Source organism: Rhinoraja longicauda, chromosome 31, assembly GCF_053455715.1.
Source record: "Rhinoraja longicauda isolate Sanriku21f chromosome 31, sRhiLon1.1, whole genome shotgun sequence".
Taxonomy (NCBI): domain Eukaryota; kingdom Metazoa; phylum Chordata; class Chondrichthyes; order Rajiformes; family Arhynchobatidae; genus Rhinoraja; species Rhinoraja longicauda.
In genome coordinates, this window is record NC_135983.1 from 2453115 (window position 1) to 2475262 (window position 22148).

General features: G+C 41.4%; 1 protein-coding gene across 7 annotated transcripts in view; it reads left to right on the forward strand.

Moving 5' to 3' along the window:
• The window catches only part of LOC144608514 (disabled homolog 2-interacting protein-like), a 588412-nt gene that overhangs the window by 528176 nt on the left and 38088 nt on the right, over positions 1–22148 (forward strand). For 6 of the 7 annotated variants that reach the window (XM_078426375.1, XM_078426377.1, XM_078426378.1 and 3 more), the window contains 4 exons: positions 2729–2965; positions 7195–7396; positions 10551–10732; positions 13448–14324. In XM_078426375.1, coding sequence (XP_078282501.1) covers positions 2729–2965; positions 7195–7396; positions 10551–10732; positions 13448–14324 — 1498 coding nt within the window. The remainder of the gene's footprint in view (positions 1–2728; positions 2966–7194; positions 7397–10550; positions 10733–13447; positions 14325–22148) is intronic. The other variant, XM_078426376.1, reaches the window with a different exon arrangement.

A 22148-nucleotide genomic window follows, 5' to 3' on the forward strand; every position in this document is an offset into this window, starting at 1 on the left:
ATAGAACAGCACAGCAACAGGTCCTTTGGCCCACAATGTCTGTATGATTGAACTCTCATCAACTGACCTTTTGAAAGATTCCTACATGTCAGATGTAGATTCACTCTGGACCAGGTACCCATAATCTATTTTTTCCAGTTCCTGTCTCATCTTGGTGTCATTAGTCTTCCCCCCAATTTAGCACTTTCACAAGAGGACCGGTGTTATCTATCATATAATCATAACTATATGATCTATAACTATGTAATCGTAACTATCATATAATTGAGGGAATTAAGGTCACAATGCTGCCCCTCAAAACTCCAGTCACCTAGCCAGGCTCATTCTCCAGTATAAGGTGTTGTACAGCCCCATTTCTAGTTGGACCATTATGTATTGTTTTAATTTGCCCCATCTAAGCCCCTGGCACTAAGGGATTTCCGATCAATATTGGGGGTTAATAACACCCACTTCAGTAACCCACGCAACAACAATTGTCAAGGGAGATTTTAATCTACACATTGTCTGGTCAAACCAAGCCAGCAAGGGAAATCACAGAAGAAAAATCATGGTGTGCATGAAGGATGGCAACTTAGAGCAGTAGATTATGGAACCTACTCAGGAACAGGCTATTCTAGATTTGGTCATGAGGAAGAATGAATAGAGAACTCTTTGTTAAAGATCCTCCTTTTGAAAGTAGTAAACACAATCTGATAGAACTCCACAAGCAGAAGACCATTCAACTTTCCTGCAGACCCAAACAGCCAAAGAACTTCAAAAGGCAGTAAACACTTGCACAATAGGATAGAGGAAAAAAGCTGGAGTAACTCAGTGGCTCAGACAGCATCTCTGGAGAAAAGGAAAAGGTGAGATTTCGGGTCAAGACCCTTCAGACCCGTTTCTGGTCGAGACCCTTCTTCAGACTCAAAAACCTTCTTCGGGCTTAAACCAGCATCTGCAGTTCCTTCCTATACAAACTCCACAAGCAGATTGAGGGTGAACACCACAGGGCCAAAACCACTGTCTTTAACTTGAGGATAATTGTGATAGTATGAAGGTGGAGTTGGCTGAGGTGGCCTGGGAAAATAAGCTAAATGACAGCTGCTCTTATTTTCTTGTGTAGCTATTGAGCTCCAGACTGAGCTAGGATGTAGGGCTGGCTGGTGAAGAACAAATGGTTGTCCTTGCAGTTATAAATTTCTCTGCTGCTTTACACAGATTTAAAATGACCATGTAAACCAACAAACTGAAAGCAGTAAATCTGAAATAAATCGTGGAAGAATCCCTCATTAGGCAGCATCTATATATAGAACATAATTCATGTCCAAACCTGTTTGCCAGGAGCATCTCTGCCTTTCAGTTGAAAATATTGGTCACCTGCACTTTGGCATAGTTTGAATGCACATATTAAAATATAGGATCATGCTGCATTACAGAACCTGCACTAAACATCATGTATTTTTAACTTTTCATTAATCATTAGAAAACTGCTGATACATATTTTTCTGAAAAATTCATTCCAAAAATCAATGGATAGTAATTGAGATTGTAAATTAATCTGACTGTTTTGCATTCATAATCTTACATTTCATATGATTGATAAATTATTGTATTTTGACTGCATAGCATCATGGTTTAGCAGCTTAAATTATAAATCAGAAGTTTAGACAAATCATATCTTATGGCGAATCAACATTGGCTATTTTTCAAATCGCAATCGAATACGATTCGAAATAATTTCGAAGACCATCAAATTGCATTAATACTGGCACTATAGGTTGACCATTGAAGGCAACTATATTTGCTGGGAAGCTTGGTTGTTGAATGTTGTGCTTTTTAACTGGCATGTATCATTACGAAAGTAGATTTGTCATTGCTGCGACCCAATGCTTCATACTGATACCAAGATCTACTATTGAACATTGACATGAAAGGCTCAATTCCGGCTGTGTGTTCTACATAGGGCTGTATACATCGTATCAGATACAAATATTTTATCTTTACTTGCAATTGCCAAGAGATGTACATTTCTAAGAGAAAAGATTTACCAATCAGCCAATTTTAAAGTTGAGCTCTAAAATATTCCTTCAATTTCCAAGTAAATTCGAACACTTGAAATATTCATAATTTTAAAATTCATGTGATGATATATGGTTCAATTTTTTTAAATATGCAGTTACAATTTTTGTTAAATGCAAGTTTGGCAAATAATTATCTATTAAAAATAATCGTGTAACTGCACCATTGTCATTTTCTGTTTAACCAATTTTGCCGTCATGCAAAATCTAACATATATAATCATAATTAGAATGGATTTCTTCCTTTATTTCAATGATATGAGAATAAAACCTATTATCGTGATTATTATATCTGAAATGATGATTCCATAATTATTCTGTACAAAAACAGATTCCTGCCAGAGCTGCCGTTCGTGAAAGAAATAGCAAATTTCAGATAATCTTGTTCAAAAATTGAGCTAATACTATAGGATTCCACTGGAGCTTTTCAATTATGACAGAATTATTGGTGCTCATGAAAGTTAGTTGTCATAAACCCTATATAAGAACAATTTCTGTATATATTTCATATTCATTATTGTAACCTTTGCATTCATTTGCAACTGCAGAAGGATTTTAGTAATTAAAATAATGTTGAAATAGCATGACTGTCCTAACTTTAAAGACCTTGCTAACACGAGACATGGAGAGCAATAATTTCATTTCACTACAACAAATTGATTATTCAACAGCGTATTTCCACGAGAACTGAAGGAAGTCTTTGCATCGTGGAGACAGGAGTGTAGCAACCGAGGGCGACCTGACATCAGTGAAAGACTAATCAGTGCTTCCCTCTTCCTGCGCTTCCTCTGCCCTGCCATCATGTCCCCTTCTCTCTTCAACCTCCTACAGGAATATCCAGATGACCGCACAGCAAGAACACTGACTCTAATTGCCAAGGTTACCCAGAACTTAGCTAATTTTGCCAAGTGAGTGTCTTTTTACTGGCTTCAATTTGAAACTTGTGGATTGTGACACAGTCGTCGGGTTAAAATTCTTCAGATGTCTGGAAAAGCAAACCAATCCACACGCACACACAAACACACATGGGTCTGTGCATATATATCTAGACATGTGCACGGTCATGGTAAGCCAGACATAAACATTCTTTATCCGCTATGCCTGTGTACCCACAGTTCAAGCAGTGTTCCAAAGTCAAACACTTGCTGAATTTACCCTGTTATCTTGGATCTTCACCTTAGATTAGGAGCCACCTACAATAAAGCTCTAATAACCTGGCCTAGCAGATCTACCAGACTGTTATCTATATACTAAAACTCTCATTTGTTTGTTTGTTCCTGAGGTACAGCCAAAACGGTACATGATAGCGCAACAATTTTAGGCCCACCTTAGTCACCATTGGTGCTAATGGAAGAAGTTTCATTGAAATCGGTGTTATATTTTTAAAGTTTTTCACGTCTTAGAGTTTAAATCTATCTCCTAGGGAGGGAGGAGGGAGGATAAGGGGGGTTGAGAGGGATGGAGTGGGGGTGGGGGAGGGGATGGGAGGGAGAGGGGAGGAGGGAGGGATAGGGGGAGTAGAGGAGGGAGGGGGGGGGGGTGCTGCACCAATGCAGGAGAGGTTTTTGCCCAACAGGTCCACTTGGTCTAGTATCTATCAATACTCTAGCACTTTTAAATCATTCTTTTAGTTGTTAAATATAATACATTTTTTCAGCGACCCAGGTGAGTTTTAAGAGAGCTTGGGAACTAGAGCCCAGTGAGTGAAAAGGTAGCACAACAAATATTATCTGATGAATTAGAAAATGAACCATTGGTGTTTCTGGATAGTAGATTATAGGAGTTTTTCAGTAAGCTATAACTACTTATTTGGAGATCAGAGGGACGGATCAAAGTGCAGCTTTTGAGAATTCTGAATCTGCACTAGGAATATAGTCCTGTGGATTTAAACACATTCTACTGCAGATAGGTTTAACTTTGGAGTTGTATCCATGGGAAATTTGCTGCATTATGATTCCTATGATTATGACCAAACAAATTATCGTATTGGTTTTTCAGGGTGAGGGATTGCAGAAGAAAATAATAACCCAAAGCAGGAGTGAGCCATGTAATTAAATCTGCTCCACCATTCCAGAGGACCATGGCTGTTATCCTGGCCTCAGCTCCATTTTATTACCTGTACCCCATAATCCATGACACCCCTATAGACCAAAACACCTCAGCCTTAAATATGTACAATGATTCAGATCCTATTACTTTCTTTTCAATTTATATTTGGAATGGTCCATGTCCAATGGCCCTTAAACAGTGACTTTCTCAGTCATTTTAATGGCATTGAAAAGTCAACCACATTGATAGGATTTGAGTTGCACCTCTGATGACAGATTTCCTACCTTGAAAATGTTCAAATATATATTTATATATATGACTTTTTTTGTTTTAAAATTCTACAACATTAAGTTTGAATTCCACAGCTCCCGTGGTGGAATGTTTACCTGGCTGTCTTTATTGTTCGTCCAAGTCTCTGATTACTCTGCTGGTAACTTAACCATTCTGTCATCTCCACCACGCTATCTGCAGCAGAGAATTCCATCAGGGCTGCCTCATGCCCGCATGCAGAACTTGTTGACTTCACTACTAACTTCCACACTGCCACTCTGTTTGTACCAGTGTACAACATCATTTCAATATCAGTAAATTCAGTACATAGCCCAAAGTATTCACTGAAATGTTTTAATCCAAATGAAAATATTTGCACTGAATCTAAACAAGTTACCTGGACTATCTCTGACACCTCTCTCCCCTTTCTTAATCTCTCTGTCACCATCACAGGGGACAGACTATCGACTGACGTCCATTATAAACCTACTCTCTCCCACAGTTATCTGGACTACATGTCCTTCCACCCTGCCTTTTGCAAATACACTGTTCCCTACTCTCAATTCTTCCATCTTCACTGCGTCGCTCCCAAGATGAAACTTTCCATTCTTGGACATCCTCTTTCTTTAGTAACCGTGGTTTCCCTCCTTCTGTCATAGACGGAACCCTCACCCACGTCTCTTTAATGTCCTGTAGTTCTGCACTTGCCCTTCCTCTTCCCAGACAGAACAAGGACAGAGTTCTCCTGGTCCTCACCTTTCACACTACCAGCCTCCACCATCCACCACATCATACTCCAACCTTGTCAATCTTCCCATCTCCACCCCTTCCCACCTTCAACAGAGACAGCTCCTTGGTTCACTCATCCCTTCCCATCCAAACCACCCCCTCCCTAGGTACTTTCCCCTGCAAGCGCAGGAGATGTCACACATGTCCCTTTACCTCCTACCTCACCTCCATCCAGGGAGTTTTTCCAGGTGAGACTGGCTCACATACACCTCCTCTCACCTCATCTACTGTATTTGATGTTCCTGATATGGCCTCCTGTAAGTCATCGAGATCAATCTTAGACTCGACAACCATTTCACGGAACACCTGCACTTGGTTCACCATGGCCAACTGAATCTCCCGGTTGTTAATCATTTTAACTCCGTTTCCCACAATGACCTTTCTGTCCTGGGTAGCCTTCATTGCCAGAGTGAAACCACACATAAACAGCACCTCCCCCCCCCTTCTCCCACACAACTCTGCCCCCCCCCCCCTTTTCCCTCCCCTTTGCCCCATCTGAACTCCCACTTTTTCTCCCCTCCACTCACCCCTCCCCCTGCACTTTCTTCACTCTGGCTTTACAATCTGCAAATCTTCAAACCTGTCTCACCTTCCTTTCTGATCTCTGGCCTTTGTTCCACCCTTGCCGATGTCAACCTATTATTACCTGCCACGCTCTGTCCCGCCTCTCCCTTTTTCCAGTTTCCCCCATCGCCCCTCCCCCCACTATAATCAGTCTGAAGAAGGGTGTCGACCTAAAACATGAACTATCCATGTTCTCCAGGGATGCTGCCTGACTCAGAGTTTCTCCAGCTCTTTGTGTCCTGTTCTAAGTGTCCCTTGCACTGTATGTACCAGTGAACAACATCATTTCAATATCAGCAAATCCAGTGCATGGCCCAAAATATTCCGAGTATTCACTGTCATGCTTTAAGCAAAATGAAAATATTTTCAATGAATCTCAACATTGTATGGATAACATTAATAAACCAAAACATAAAATGTAAATTAAAAGAAGCTGCAGATGGTAGAAATTTGAAATAAAATAATTGGAAATAATCAGTAGGTTAGGAACAAGGCAGTGAACATTTTAATTCAAAGACCCTTCATTAGAACTGGAAAAGAGAGAAATTTTGATTTTAAATTGCAACATAAACCAATATTTTCCTCTTTCCCAGTTCTAATGAAGGGAGTTAAGGCTGAAAGGTTGACAATCTGTTTCCTGATCTGCTATTTCCAGCATCTGTGCTTCCATTTCAGAGGCAAACAATGACCCTTAATGAGACCATCAAAGCATTGCTCTGGTCTGTAAATGTGGAATCTGGTGAGACTTGGAACAATTTCTTCGTTTGATAATGGTTATTGATAATTTATGATGCTTTTATCCTGATAGTGATAGAAAATAACTCGGGTGTGTCTCAATAACATCTGAAGCTTTATCTCATGCTCTCTGCTGTAATCTTATCTTTAGTTAGAACTAGTCTTTTGAAGTCTTCCAACATCATTTGCAAAAATCCAGATTAAACTATTAGTTTCTATCAGTTCTGGATAAAAATGGTCACAGTTGGAAAGGATTTTGTGGACTTAAAGAAGCTTTGGTTAGAACAGTGCTTCTTAAACTATTTCAGTGTCATTCACCCTTGAGTCTTTATCACACAATCTCATTCACCCTCGACTAAATGTTCCTATGTTTTAACTAGAGAACCCCTCTAGTTTCATTCACCCCAAAATAATTTCATTTGCCCTTGGGTGAACCATTCACCAGTTTAAGAAGCAGTGGGTTAGAAAATGGAAACCTACACATCAATTTAGTGACCAGCTGTTTATTAAGCACTTCTAATTTAAGGTCTAACTTAAACATTTGGTTAGATTCAGAATCTGAAGTTTATAAATGAATTTGGTAAAATTAACTTCCGAAAAGCAAATTGAGCACCAAATCTCTGGATTTTGATGTTATTGAATTGAATGTAACATCAAGTATGCATCTGCTATTGACATTGAGATTTACTGAATAATAATTACAATTTTGACGTTGATGTTTTAAAAACAGGTTTGGTAGCAAGGAGGAATATATGTCTTTCATGAATCAGTTCCTTGAGCATGAGTGGACCAACATGCAACGATTCCTGCTGGAAATCTCCAATCCAGAAACCATTTCAAATGCAGCAGGATTTGAAGGCTACATTGATCTGGGCCGCGAACTCTCCACTCTACATTCGCTGCTCTGGGAAGTGGTTTCGCAGATGGAACAGGTGTACTTTCATTCCAATATTTAAATCCGATAGCTGTTTATTTCTTGATCAGTTTAAAAATAACAAAGCACCTGAGATTGGTGAGGGGTGGCATGGTGGTGTAGCGGTAGAGTTGATGTCTCGCAGCGTCAGACACCCGGGTTTGATCCTGACCACGGATGCTGTATGTACGGAGTTTGTACAGTGATCCCCGCGATCTGCGAGGGCTTTCTCCAGATCCTCCGGTTTCCTCCCACACTCAAACGTTTGCAGGTTAATTGGCTTTGGTAAAATGGTAAATTGTCCCCAGTGTGTAGGATAGTGTTAGTGTGCGGGGATCGCTGGTTGGTACGGACTCGGTGGGCCGAAGGGGCTGTTTCTGCACTGTATCTTTAAACTAAACTAAATAACATAGCACCTAAGATTGGTACAGTACTTAGTCCTAACCTTTCATTTGGTCTGGGTTCTTTTATATGGCATTAGATACATGCTCTCTGGCATGTTTTTGCTAAAGCAATTAAAGTTAGAGATTTTGTTATATTCATATTGATAGCTTATACTTTGAACTAAAATGACACAAAATGTTGGAGTAACAGCGGGTCAGGCAGCATCACTGGAGAATGTGGACAGTTGACGTTTCAGGGTGGGACCCTACACCCATTGCAGGAAGGGGTAAAAAGCTGGAAGAGAGGTAGAAGTGGGACAAAGGGTAGTTGTTGGTTAGTTATCTAAAAATTATGAATTCGATGTTGATACCATTGGGTTGCACGTGGAATCCAAGTGCAATATGGTTTGGCTGTTCCTCCAGTTTGAGTATGGGCTCACTCTGGCAATGGAGGACACCCAGGCAGAAAGGTCAGTATAGGAATTGGAAGTTAAAGTGGGAGCTAAAATGATTAGCAACCTGAAGATCCAGCAGGCCTTGGCAGACCGAGAGAAAGTAGTCGTTGAAATGGTTGTGGAGTCTATGGTTCTTCTCGTCAATGTAAAGGAGGCCATGTTGTGAAAGCCAAATGAAGTAGGTAGCAACTGGAAGATTCATCAGGCCTTGATGGACTGTGTACAACTATTGGGTAAAACGGTCACATTGTCTATGCATGGTCATGCTGATGTAATTGAGGCTACGTCCGAGCTACGAGCTTTGAGCTATTTGGCTGTTTGTTTGCACTTCTGTGAGGTGTTTTGGGACATTTCTACCACATTATAGGCACTTTATAAATGAAATATGTTATACACTGCTTGATACCACAGTATATTTGAGGCTGTCTGTAAATAAAATGGAATGTGGAGATGGTGCTTCAGTGAATCAGCCTGGGTAGATATTATTTTAATGTTTTATGGTTAAAATCACATAAGTAGGAAATAATTGGGAAATAAAACTGGAATTGGTCATAAGCTGAGAGTTGTGATCCACAGCTGAGGTGTGACAATGCCACTGTTCACAAGAGAGTGGAATTACAGTTTAATGCTGTACTGGCAATTTTCACAACCAGTGGTTACTTGGAAATGTATACAACTGGCAAGAAGAGGCCAAGGATTAATTATTTTTTCATGTAGTATTCTTACAGGTTGTGTTTAAAACATTGATATATAATAGATTTAATCTAGTCATTGGATGTTGCATTCAGACCAAATCTGTCATCGAACACACAGTGCTGGAGTAACTCACCGGGTCAGGCAGCATCTCCGGAGAACATGGATAGGCAATGTTTCAAGTCAAGACCCTTCTTCAGGAAACTAAAGAAGGGTCTTGACCCAAAATATCACCTATTTATATCACCTATTAAATATCACCATCAATGCTGCCTGACTTACTGAGTTGGTGCAGCACTTTGTGTTCTATGACAGATTCCAGCATCTGCAGTTCCTTGTGTCTCAAAAATCTGTCCTAGTCTGAGCTGCTAAGAAAATATTGTTGCTGTGAAGTGGTCTAAATTGTTCATGGTTTAACTAAGCCACTGCAGTTCATTTGAGAACAAGAACTAACAGTCTGTAAGAAATGACTGCTTGTTAGATAAACACAATGTATGAAGAATGAGCTGTCACTGTGAAGTTGCTTACATACAATTCGCTTCACAGCGATCATCACTTTACTTTTCAATCTTTTCCTAAATTGAAAGAGGTTACTCCTGGAGCTGGATGCAAGGCTTTGTTGAACTTTTAATATATAACTGAAGTTATGGTTTATACAGGCATGGCTGAGAATTCAACTTATACATTTTGGGAGGGTTATAAAGTGACACTAGAGTTCTTAATTTGTGGGACAAAAGATACATTTCTATTTCTCCTGCCAATATGTTATTTTTGCAACAAAATCTGGAAATGCTCAGGTCAGACTGGAGAAAGAAACATGCTCGACATTTCAGATAATGACCTTTCATTTCTCTCCCCAGATGCTGTCAGAACTGCAGAGCATTCATAATATTTCTGATTTAGTTTAAGGTTTTCAGCAGCACAGCACTTTACTTATGTAGATAGACACAAAAAGCTGGACCCTTCTTGGGACTCGACCCGAAACTTCACCTATTCTTTCCCCCAGAGATGCTGCCTGACCCGCTAAGTTACTCCAGCTTTTTGTGTCTATCTTCGGTTTAAACCAGCATCTGCAGTTCCTTCCTACACTTTACTTATGCACCATGATTTTTCTTGGTTAATATTAGTAACATCTTTGAATAGTGAAACAGATACATTACCTTCTGCTCAAATGGTTCACTCTTATGCCAATCAATGTGGAGAAGGTCTAAACTCAAAATGTCAGGGGAAAGGGGAATGAGAGATGTAGACGGAATGAATGGAAGATATGCAAAAGCACCGCTAATCAAGGAAATGTGGAGCCCACAATGGCCCATTGTTGGGCGTGGGATAGGTGACCAGTAAACAGAGGAATTCCAAGGGATGACAGTAAAACTAGTATGAAGACTAGTGTGGGGGAGGGACAGAGAGAAAGGAGATGCAAGGGTTACCGAAGTACCATCTATATATCTCGTTCCCCTTTCCCCCGGCACCCAGTCTGAAGAAGGGTCTCGAGCCAAGACGTCACCTATTCATTTTCTCCAGAGATGCTGCCTGACCCACTGAGTTACTCCAGCATTTTGTGTCTATCTTCGGTTTAAACCAGCATCTGCAGTTCCTCCCTACACACTAAATAACTTATTTGTATATGTCTGTTCTTCAGGCAACTGCAGCAAAGCTCGGCCCCTTGCCCCGCATCTTAAGAGACGTCAATACAGTGCTGACTAATCCAGGAGCTGTACCTGTGGCATCAGCCTCCGAGCCGAGCACTTCCACGCCGAATCCCGCTAACAGCAGCATATCTTCAGGGCTGCAGAAGATGGTGATCGATAATGATCTTAGTGGGTGAGTCAAAACATTATCACAAATTGTTGTAGCTGTTGTTTTATCCGCTTCATGTCCAGGTGAATAAATCCCATTGAAGTTAATCTGAGTAGTTGATCATCAAAACAGTTAAATCACAGAACAAAGTGTAGATTAGGATCAGTGTGGTTAAAATGGACAATAACAGGATTTGAATTTGCTTTCCATAAATTGCTATCTCTGGGAAAATGGAAGGATGATACTGTATTAGAAACTGTACACAGACTGTACAGTGGTGTACTATTTGCTGGTGATTCTTCATATTTTAAAACATAAGATTTATATCCCATAGACTTTTAAAAGTTCAACCTTTTATGATCAAGTCTGCCACATGCACTGTAGGCAGGCAGGTAAAGCCTCGGAAAAAACTGCATTAAATAAATGTTATTGCTTTATAAATGTGCATTTGACAAAATCTTAAGAAGTATTATCTAATAATAAATACATTAAAGTATTCAACAGATCCATGAGTGTTTGAATAAAGAACAGGCTAGTTAATATTTCAGATGCAGGCTTAGATTTTAACCTGCATTTTATGTACAATTATTCACCTGCTGAGTATTCACAGCAATCTTTGTCACTTTAGGTTTTCTTTCATCTATAACTCTGCCTACCACTTCTAATTTAATGAACGTAAGATCTATTTATTATCTGCACTCTCCTGCCAAACCAAACTTATCACTTAATTAAATGGGGCATAAGAGCCTTCAAACATCAGAAATGTAACAAAGAACTAATGCACATCAAATTTGTGCAACTGTAAATAAAATTCTCAAAAGGCAGGAGCAAATTGAAAATAAATGCCTTCAACTGAATCAAGTACTTGTACCTTGCACTGAAGCATGCACTAGGACAGAGGAATCCAAAAAAGAGAAATGTAGAGAAAGCAGAATATATATTTCATAATCCCATTATTCAATAAGCAACATCTGTTCATTTACTGCTGTAGCTATGCTTGACATTTACCCACTGTTGGTGGGGGAATAAATTGTTGAGAATATATGTAAATTTAAACTCTAGCACTAAATTAGAGATTATACAACATTTTTTTTAATCGTTTGCAAATTTATAACAGCAAGGAATTTTGGCTAGCATGTGAGATATTTTCTGCTTGCTTTCCAAACATTTTATATCCACTGTGGAGTACCAACATCTAGAAAATTTTCAGAGGCAGTAATTTATACTATTAAAACTTTAAATTGGTCTTCACGGATTATGGAGACAAATCCACTGAAAAACCTATAGTTTTATTGAGTTCATATGATAGTGCAATTGAGATGGAACTGGTTAGTTTGTTTTACTTTTACAATAATTATTTCCAAATATTACTGTGTGGTGCTGGCTGAGTAGAGAACTAAAGCAAGGGTAGGGCAATCATTTGTGGGCATTGCGATATTTCACCTGGATTTACAGATCTTGTTAAAATGAGGTTTGGCATCTTTATGTATCTATTCTGTTAATTCAATATATTTGCAAAATTGAGCAGGGACATACAACAATTCGAAAGTACTATATATTTCAGATGTTTAACCAATTAATTAAAAACAGATCAGCAAATGGAATGTTACTTATTAATCCTTTCAGGACAACTTTTAGCTATTTGTCAAATTAAGGTGATGGGTTAAAATTAAAATGGCTGATTTCCTCCCTTGCTCCAAGTTGGGTTCTCAGGGTTATCTGACCCATTACAGGCCAAGAATGTCAGGGATGGTGTATGGATGGCCCTTGGTCACCAGAGTTAAGGGTGAGGTTTGATCAGGATGGCTGCACCTATGGAGGTACAAGGTCAGGATTGGATGCAGTACTTCTCCTGGTTGGTTAACCTTGTAGGTGGGTACTCACCAGTCCTGACTGCACAAGTTAGATGCCAGCGTATGATTACTCCCCGTGGCATTCTACAGCAAACTGATGTGGAACACAGAGCAAGCCACTTAGCCAAAGGAATTATCGTGGCCACAATTGAAGGGACAAAATTGCCAATTGAGCGGCACGGTGGCGCAGTTGCAGAGCCAGAGACTCCAGAGCTCCAGCTCCAGAGACCCGGATTCAATCCTGACTACGGGTGCTGTCTGTACGGAGTTGGTACGTTCTCCCCGTGATCTACGTGGGTTTTCTCCGGGATCTCCAGTTTCGTTCCACACTCCAAAGACATAATTTAGTACGTTAATTGGCTTGGTTTAATTGGAGATTGTCCCGAGTGTGTGTAGGATAGCATTAGTGTGTGCGGGGATCGCTGGTCGGTGCAGACTCGGTGGGCAGAAAGGCCCTGTTTCTGCGCTGTATCTCTAAAACTAAAAGTAAAAATAAAGATCAAATCAAAATATTATAATCATAAAATAACGTAATCAATTGCAGAGAACAACTGATGTTGCAGGTTTCCTGAAAGTCAACTGTTCACATGCTTTTGGAAATAGTTATTTGTATGACTAAAATTTAACCTGATTTTTGTTATAATGTTAAAGAGATAAATCCATTGAAAATGCTTAGTTTTTTTAGAGTTTCTATTGTAATGCATTTGAATTAGAATCACTGTTATGTGTTTGTTTATTTGTTTCACTGTTCAGGGAATCTTAAAAATGTTCTTTTTTTTAACTGATTGGCAATGTAGATTAGATGATTATAATAATTAAAGTCAATCATGTTGATGAATTATTTGGTGAGACTCTGGAATTTCTATCTGATTTCTTCCCCTTTCAGTTTATTAGACTGTACAAGGTTACCTTCTCCTACCCCAGAAAACAAGGAGCTGTTTTTTGTCACAAGGTCCTTAGCTGTCCAGCCATCTCCAGCTCGCAGCTCCAGCTACTCTGAGGCCAATGAACCTGATCAACAAATTCCAAATGGCAATAAGAGTGTCTCAATGGTTGACTTGCAAGACAATCGCAGTTTGGAGAGTGCAACAAACATTCCCCCTCCGGGTGATTACCTTAACGACAGCCAGGGGTCGAGTGGGCCGATCCAGACGATGTGGCAGACGAGAGGACTGCAGAGCGTAGCTCCGAGCGGTCCCGGCCCTGGGCACATTGGCCGAAAGCCTGGACAAAGTGCGGGCACCCCCAACGCTGACGGTGCGCCGGGAAGGCCTCAGCTCTTGGCACCATTATCTTTTCAAAACCCAGTGTACCAGATGGCAGCAGGGATACCAGTCTCACCGCGTGGGGTAGCCGACTCGGGATCTGAGTGTCACAGCTCCATTAGCTCGCATAGTAACAACGAGGATCTGGCCGCCAACAAGCCGCCGTTCCACGGCCACACGGGCACGGAGGACTTTGCCAGGCGCACCGGAGAATTCACACGAAGGCAGCTTTCCCTGAACGAGAAAATCCCCCTGCCGTCAGTACCCCGCCAGAACAGTGCCGGCCCACAGCGGCGAATAGATCAGCCCCCACCTGCAGCACGCGGTAGGACACCGCCCGCCTTAATGTTCAACACCGCTCAGTATCCAAGGCCTTCCAGCGGAGGTGGGATACAGTCCGCATCAGAGTGGCCAAGCACGGGCACCAAGCTGCGACAGCAGTCGTCCTCCTCCAAGGGAGACAGTCCGGAAATGAAGCAACGCACAATGCACAAACAGGTGAGTCCCTCCCTCCACCATTGATGCACAGCACCAATCCTCACATTTCGCTTCCCCAATAGAAAATGAAGAATGTATAGGTTTTTGAGAGTGTGCAGAAATTAAATCTGAATTATTAGCCTTAAAGTTATTAAGGGATGTCAAAAGATGTCGTGTGAATGTTGGGAAAGATCTTTCAACAACAAACTGTAATGTAGAACACAAATGCAAACCACTTACTAAAGGAATTATTCTGGCCACAATTGAACCCACAACATCTGTAATCTCCAAAAATAGATACAAAATGGTGGAGAAACTCAACAGGACAGGCAGCATCTCCTTAGAGAATGAATGGGTGATGTTTCGGGTTGAGACCATTCTTCAGACCCGAAACGTCACCCATCCCTCTCTCCATGCCTGTCCCATTGAGTTACTCCAGCATTTTGTGTCGATCTGCAGTGTAAACTAGCATCTGTAGTTCTTTCCTGCACATTCCATAATCCCCAGTTGACCTGTGCCAGAATTTACCACGTGATTACCACACATCAAATAAGAAGCAACTTAAAAGCAAACTTCAGCAACAGCAAACTTCAGAGTTATGCACTGCATATCATCCCTGTCCATATAGAAAGACGCATCCCTTGTGAAGGGACATTCACTGACAATATCAAATGATTCATGAAATTGTTTAGTAATAGGAATGCATTGGGATTATTATTCATTATTAATATTGTGGAATTTGTGACGGTATACCAAATTATTCTTTCTTTGATGTTATTCTCTGTACTAGTTTACCAATATCATGCTCTCATCACTAGATTAGATCTAATTTGTATTCACTGCAGGGGGTTCATTTTCTTTGTCATGCTCCATGAGAGGTACAATAATATTTCATCATTTTACCAGTGATGCCATATACTGGTTGCAATTCATTTTTCAAACTCTCACTTATTCAAGGGTGACCATTATTCGGCGTGAATTAAACACTGGATTTGCATTCTCAGGTCTCCGTTCCAACTCGCTTTGAATCGAGCAGTCAAGCTGGGCTGTGATTGTGCAGTCTCTGCCCAGCTCGCTGTTGGTTGGGAGTGCCCGCCACAGCCAATGCTGATATCTGGCTCGAGGTGCACTTCAAGGGCAGTACAGCTTTACCCGAAATATATAGGGACAAAATAAATAAAGCAGCAGAGGACATTTGACCCTTTATGCCTGCTCTGCTGTTCATGGCTGATTTTTTTGTACCTCAGCACTTTTCTACATTAACCCCGTGACATCTTTAAAAATATATCAATCTCTGTCTTGAATGCATTCCACTGAGCCTCCACTGATATCTTGGGCAGTGAATTCAAATGTTTCACCCCCCCCCCCCTGCCCCCGCCTTGTGTGAAGACATTTCTTTGCATCTCTGCCCTCAATGGCTGGCCCCTTGTTATGGTCCCTGTCTGCAGATATCCCTGTTCAGGGAAACATCAACACCCAGTCCACCGTTTCAAGACCTATGAGTTCAGCTTTCGTTCTTCTAAACAGAAGAGTGCAGGTCCAATCTGCTTAATCTGTTCTCGCTTGACAAACCCATTTCTCATGATTCATTCTGGAGAACCTTTGTTGACCTCTCTCTACAGCGAGGAGATTTTGCCTCAGCAGGGAGAGCAGACTTGAGAATGTTTCAGATGTGGTCTTATCAGATCTCCATATAATTGGAGCAGATATCTTTACTCTTGAACTCAAATCTTATTGCAAGGAAGACTGATATACCATTTGCCTTTCTAATCGCTTAGTGAGCTTGCTTATTAACTTGCAGTGATTCTGTGAATACCACCATCTTCCAGTCTCACACCATAGCGCAGCGGTAGAGTTGCTGCTTTACAGCGAATGCAGCGCCGGAGACTCAGGTTCGATCCTGACTATGGGTGCTGCACTGTAAGGAGTTTATACGTTCTCCCCGTGACCTGCGTGGGTTTTCTCCGATATCTTCGGTTTCCTCCCACACTCCAAAGACGTACAGGTATGTAGGTTAATTGGCTGGGTAAAATGTAAAAATTGTCCCTAGTGGGTGTAGGATAGTGTTAATGTACGGGGATCGCTGGGCGGCACGGACTTGGTGGGCCGAAAAGGCCTGTTTCTGGCTGTATATATATGATATGATATTTAAAAACGAACACAGTCTCTTTCTTTTTTTTCACCAAATAGGATGACTTTTTCACATCTGCCACGTCTTTGGATATTTCCTTAGGCTGTGTGACCCGATGAAACCCTCTGCTCCCTCCACACAGCCCGCTCTGCCACATAGCCTTGTAGTACTTTCTAGTTGATTAGATTTTAACTATTCTAGGAGTGCTAAATGGTGAGATATTACAGGTACATGCTTGAAAATTGCATCACTTTTATAGATATAATATTATTGGCAGGGTGGCCAAGAAATCTTTTGGCACATTGGCCTTCATAAGTCAGGGTATTGAACATCGAAGATAGACACAAAAACTGGAGTTACTCTGCGGGACAGGCAGCATCTCTGGAGAGAAGGAATGGGTGATGCTTCGGGTCGAGACCCTTCTTTAGACTGATGTCAGGGGAGGGGGTGGGACAAAGATAGAATGTAGCACAGGAAGACTAGTGGGACAACTGGGAAGGGGGAGGGGAAAAGCAGGGAAATTAGAGGTCAATGTTCATACCGCTGAGGTGCAAACTACCCAAGCGAAATATGAGGTGCTGTTCCTCCCATTTGCACTGGGCCTCACTCTGACAATGGAGGAGGTTCAGGACAGAAAGGTCAGATTGGGAATGGGAGGGGGAGTTGAAGTGCTGAGCCACCGGGAGATCAGGTAGGTTAAGACGGACTGAGCAGAGGTGTTGAGTGAAACAATCACCGAGCCTGCGCTTGGTCTTGCCGATGTAGAGAAGTTGACACCTGGAACAGCGGGTACAGTAGATGAGGTTGGAGGAGATGCAGGTGAACCTCTGCCTCACCTGGAAAGACTGTTTGGGTCCTTGGATGGAGTCGAGGGGGGAGGTAAAGGGACAGGTGTTGCATCTCCTGCGGTTGCAGGGGAAAGTACCTGGGGAGGGGGTGGTTTGGATGGGAAGGGGCAAGTTAGGATGCAATGTTACAGTTGTGCAAGATGATGGTGAAGCAACATCCAAAGACGGACAGGTACGTAAAGACGTACAGGTATGTAGGTTAATTGACTGGGTAAATGTAAAAATTGTCCCTAGTGTGTGTAGGATAGTGTTAGTGTGCGGGGATCACTGGGCGGTGCGGACTTGGTGGGCCGAAAAGGCCTGTTTCCGCACTGTATCTGAAATATGAAATAAAATATGAACATTTGGAGTATTGTGTTCAGTTTTGGTCACCCCGCTGCAGGAAGGATGTTGTTAATCTGATGAGGCTGCAGATTTACGCGAATGTTGCCAGAACCTGAGGGCCTGAGCTGCAGGGAGATGTTGGGCAGGCAAGGATGTTACTGAGGTGTATAAAATCATGAGGGGAATAGATAGGGTAGATGCACAGAGTCTTTTCCAGAGTAGGGTAATTGAGAACCAGAGGACATAGGTTTAAGGTGAGAGGGAAAAGATTTAATAGGAACCTATTAAGCATCTTTTTCACGCAAAGGGAGTTGGGTATATGGGGTATCTTGTTTGGCATGGGCATGTTGGGTCGAAGGGCCTGTTTCCATGCTGTATGACTCTATATATATATGTATGTCTTTCCTCAGCATAAATTGAACCACATTTCTTTTTTTTTTTGTGTTATTATTTTTTAAATTAAAATTCTGAGCATATCTGCTCAGAAAATATGCTCATTTATCGAGCGAAGATTTCCTCTATCACCAAAATATATATTATGAATTTTAGAACTTAATCACAACCGGAAACACTCAACAGTTTAAACTTGAAATAAACTTTCATAATTAGAGGTCACATTTACGCAAAATTCCTCATTATATAAACAGTAAATTTGACCAGACACGAAATAAAACCGAATCATGCATTTGCAAAATAGCAGCCGACTCTTTCACAGTACATCTGGAACTGATGGTTCGTCTGGCACTACGCCCCTGGAGCCAGGAGTGTGAGGTCTGCTGATGACGAGCAAAAACGTGGTGCCAGACAGTTACTGTGCTCTGTAGCTAATTCTGTATGCCTTGTTTTAGCCATGTCAACTGTTTAGCTATACAATATGGAAACAGGACCTTCGGCCCACTGGGTCAACGATCACCAGTTTTCATTAAGTTTTCCCGCTTTCTAATCCACTCGTCACACACTAGGGTAGTGTGTTTTTAAAAAAGAGGTCAATTAGCCTATCTTTGGAATGTGTGAGGAGACCAGAGCACCCAGAGGTCACAGGAAGAACTTGCAATCTCCACACAGACAGCACACAAAGTTAGGATCGAACCCGGGTTTAGTTTATTTTAGTTTTAGAGATACAGCGCGGTAACAGGCCCTTTGGCCCACCAAGTCCGCACTGACCAGCGATCGTCGCACATTAACACTATCCTACACACACTAGGGAGAATGTTACACTTATAGCAAGCCAATTAACCTACAAATCTGTACGTCTTTGGAATGTGGGAGGAAACCGAAGATCTCGGAGGAAACCCCTTGTGGTCACGGGGAGAACGTACAAACTCCATACAGACAGCATCTGTTCTCGGGATCGAACCTGGGTCTCTGGTGCAGTAAGGCAGCAACTCTACCACTGTGCAGCCGGCATTGTGTGGCTGCAGCTCTACTGCTGTGGTACTGAGCTCTGCATTTAACCTTGTCGACATATATGATACGGTGCAGAGTACTGATATGTTGAAAGCTTTCTCTAAGATCCATGTGGCGGTCACTTTGCAGAACAGTACGCCAGGAAGAGGAGTGTTGATGAGCCAGACATTGAGTCTCTTAGTATTTCTGGTGGGAGAGAAAATATTGCCTCTGCTTTCTTCATTTAGATGTGCAAATTGGAAAAATTGGTCATGTGATTTAACATTTAGCAGCACGGGTTTTGATTTTGTACGGCAAACATTTTTAAAATGCACATGGCTGTCCTGATCTCTGATGATCCTTGGGGAAAATTGAGAATGAAACATAGTGGTCATATTTGCACAATAATTATTTTTAGCCAGCACCCTGGAGACTTTCATGTCCAATGTTCAATTCCATCTACAGCTGCTTGGAAAGCCAGGCAGTGATTTGGCATGTGTTTGCATGCAACAAGATGGAGACAATGTTCATATATAGACTGATAAGCAGCAAGTAACTGTCAGTTACCGTCCCCAGCCTGAGAAATTGTAAGCACCCACCGTTGACATCCAATGACGATATCATTAACTGGGTGCTCACTGTCAACTAATTAAGGGTCAGTTGGACAGACCACTGGCAGATGAACACTGCACCGTCACACAGAGGTGTTGCATTATGTATCTACAATTGCAGTTATGTACCAAGGCAACTTTAGCAACAACTCCAAAAACTCATGACCTATGTTGTAGAGTCATACTGCATGAAAACACGCCCTTTGGCACAACTCGTCCAAGCTGACCAGATGCTCCATGTAAGCTAGTCCCATTTGCCCTCTATCATGAAGAAGGGCAACTGCAACAAGGGCTAAGCAATTGAACTTCCCCAAGGCTTTCATCCAACGCACACACCATCCTAACTTGAATTACATCACCAACCTTCAGCCTATATATGGGCACCATCTTATGTCAGTGCATGGCTAGTCACAGATTGCCCAGTTATTTTAATGCTGCATTTTGTAAAGAGCACAAAGAAGTATTTAAATGGGCAACATAACATGTAGTGCTAATGCAAATGGGTCCCAGCCTCTTTTGGATGGGAAGACCCAATATATATATCAGATTCCTACACCTACTCCTCATGTAGCATTCAATCAAATTCTGAATCGTAGGTTAATGAGCGCTTCATATTGGTTTCTACTCTCACTGCTTAAAATGATCTCATTTTTCCTAGTGTTGGCCAACGAAAGACTATTTTTTCATCCATGTTCACCCACAGAAGCATTCAGACAAATAACCGCTGCCCCCAACAGCTTAACTAAACAAACATGCATGGTTAAAAATAATGCAGTTTGTTGCATTTTGAGATAGTCATTTAAAGGTTAAACACAAAGTTTAATGTATTTCATGGAGGAATTATTTTCTATCATTGTAATACAGGGACCCATTGAGCTGAAACAAAAATAATCATTTTACGACAGTACTGATCATGCATGTAGTTTGAATAGATGTTGTGACTGCATCTGCGTTTTACCAACTCAGTTTTACCCACTGGCCATTGAGGGAATTAGAACAATTTTTAGACTTTCCCAGAATAGGTCACCTTGTCTCCATAGAGATGATATCATTTTGCTATCACCCGCAGCTCGTCCCTCTCTCACTGATTTAATGGTCATGGCTGCAGACAAATAATCAGTACCTCATGTTCAACTTCATTTCTTGCAAATGAAAAATTCAAATGTGATTGAATCTTTATGATAACTTATTTGCAAGTCTCGTATTTTAAGCACACATGTGCTATGCTTTCACTTTATTTAGTTTTATGTTCATAAATTGAGTTACATTTTAAATTTTAATGATTTAAAAGAAATACTAAATACAATTCCTAAAGCAATCATAAATGTAGGTCATATAGTTGTAATCAGAGGATGCATTTTACGAGTAAACTGAATTACGCTATAATAATCAGTCCGTAGAAAATCTGACTCTGGGGCATAACATTTAAATGAATGACTTTCACTTTGGTGATAATGTCCTCCTGATAAAAGGATGACAGAAATTGCACAATATTGAGCAAAAAAGGACAACAAAAAGCTGAATAAATACATAATATCCAAGTAAATGTGATTTTAATCGTAATGCCAAAAACACAGCACCCATTGAGTGAAAAATCATACAGCACAAAAAGGCCCTTTTGCCCACCCTGTCCACACCAACCATCAAATGCCCCTCTACACCAATCCCATTTGCCAGAACTCTGTCTTGGGCCCTCTGCATCTTTGCAATTCAAATGCTCATTTAGCTACTTAAATTTGCCAGAGCTCTCTCTCCACTTTCCCAGATTCCACATATACCCTGGATGAACATCCACCACCCCACCTTCAACCTATAGTCATAACGTTATACAGCGTGGAAACAGGCCCTTCGGCCCAACTTGCCCACACCGGCCAACATGTCCAAGCTACACTAGTCCTGCCTGTCCACGTTTAGCCCATATCCCTCCAAACCTGTCCTATCCATGTACCTGTCTAAATGTTTCTTAACCGCTGGAATAATCCCTGCCTCATCGACCTCCTCTGGCAGCTTGTTCCATACACCCACCACCCTTTGCGTGAAAAAGTGACCCTTCAGATTCCTATTAAATCTTTTCCCTTCACCTTAAATGCCTTCTAACTTTAGCTACTACAAACATGAGGAGAATATCCTTACTGCCTACCCCATCTCTCCCTCTTGTAATGTTGTATAACCCTATCAAGTCCACCTTCAGCCTTCCCTGCTCCAGGAGAAACGAATCTCGGCTATTCAGTCTCTCCTCATAACTAAAACTTCACATCTCTAGCAATGTTCTGGTGAATCTGCTCCTGCGCCAGTGTAATCGGGTCCTTCCTATAAGCGTGGCACCCGTAATACGCCAGCACGAGACACCAGCTGTGGCCTAAGGCTTAAAAAAGTTATAATACAACCATCATGCTATTGTATTCCAGGCACCAACAAATGAAGGCAAGTTTTCCACATCCCCTCACTTTAGCACATTATCTTCCTGTGCTGCCGCCTTTAGCGATCCTTGAATTTGAACACCATTGTCTCTCTGTTCCTCTCCAAGGCCCTACCATTCATTGAA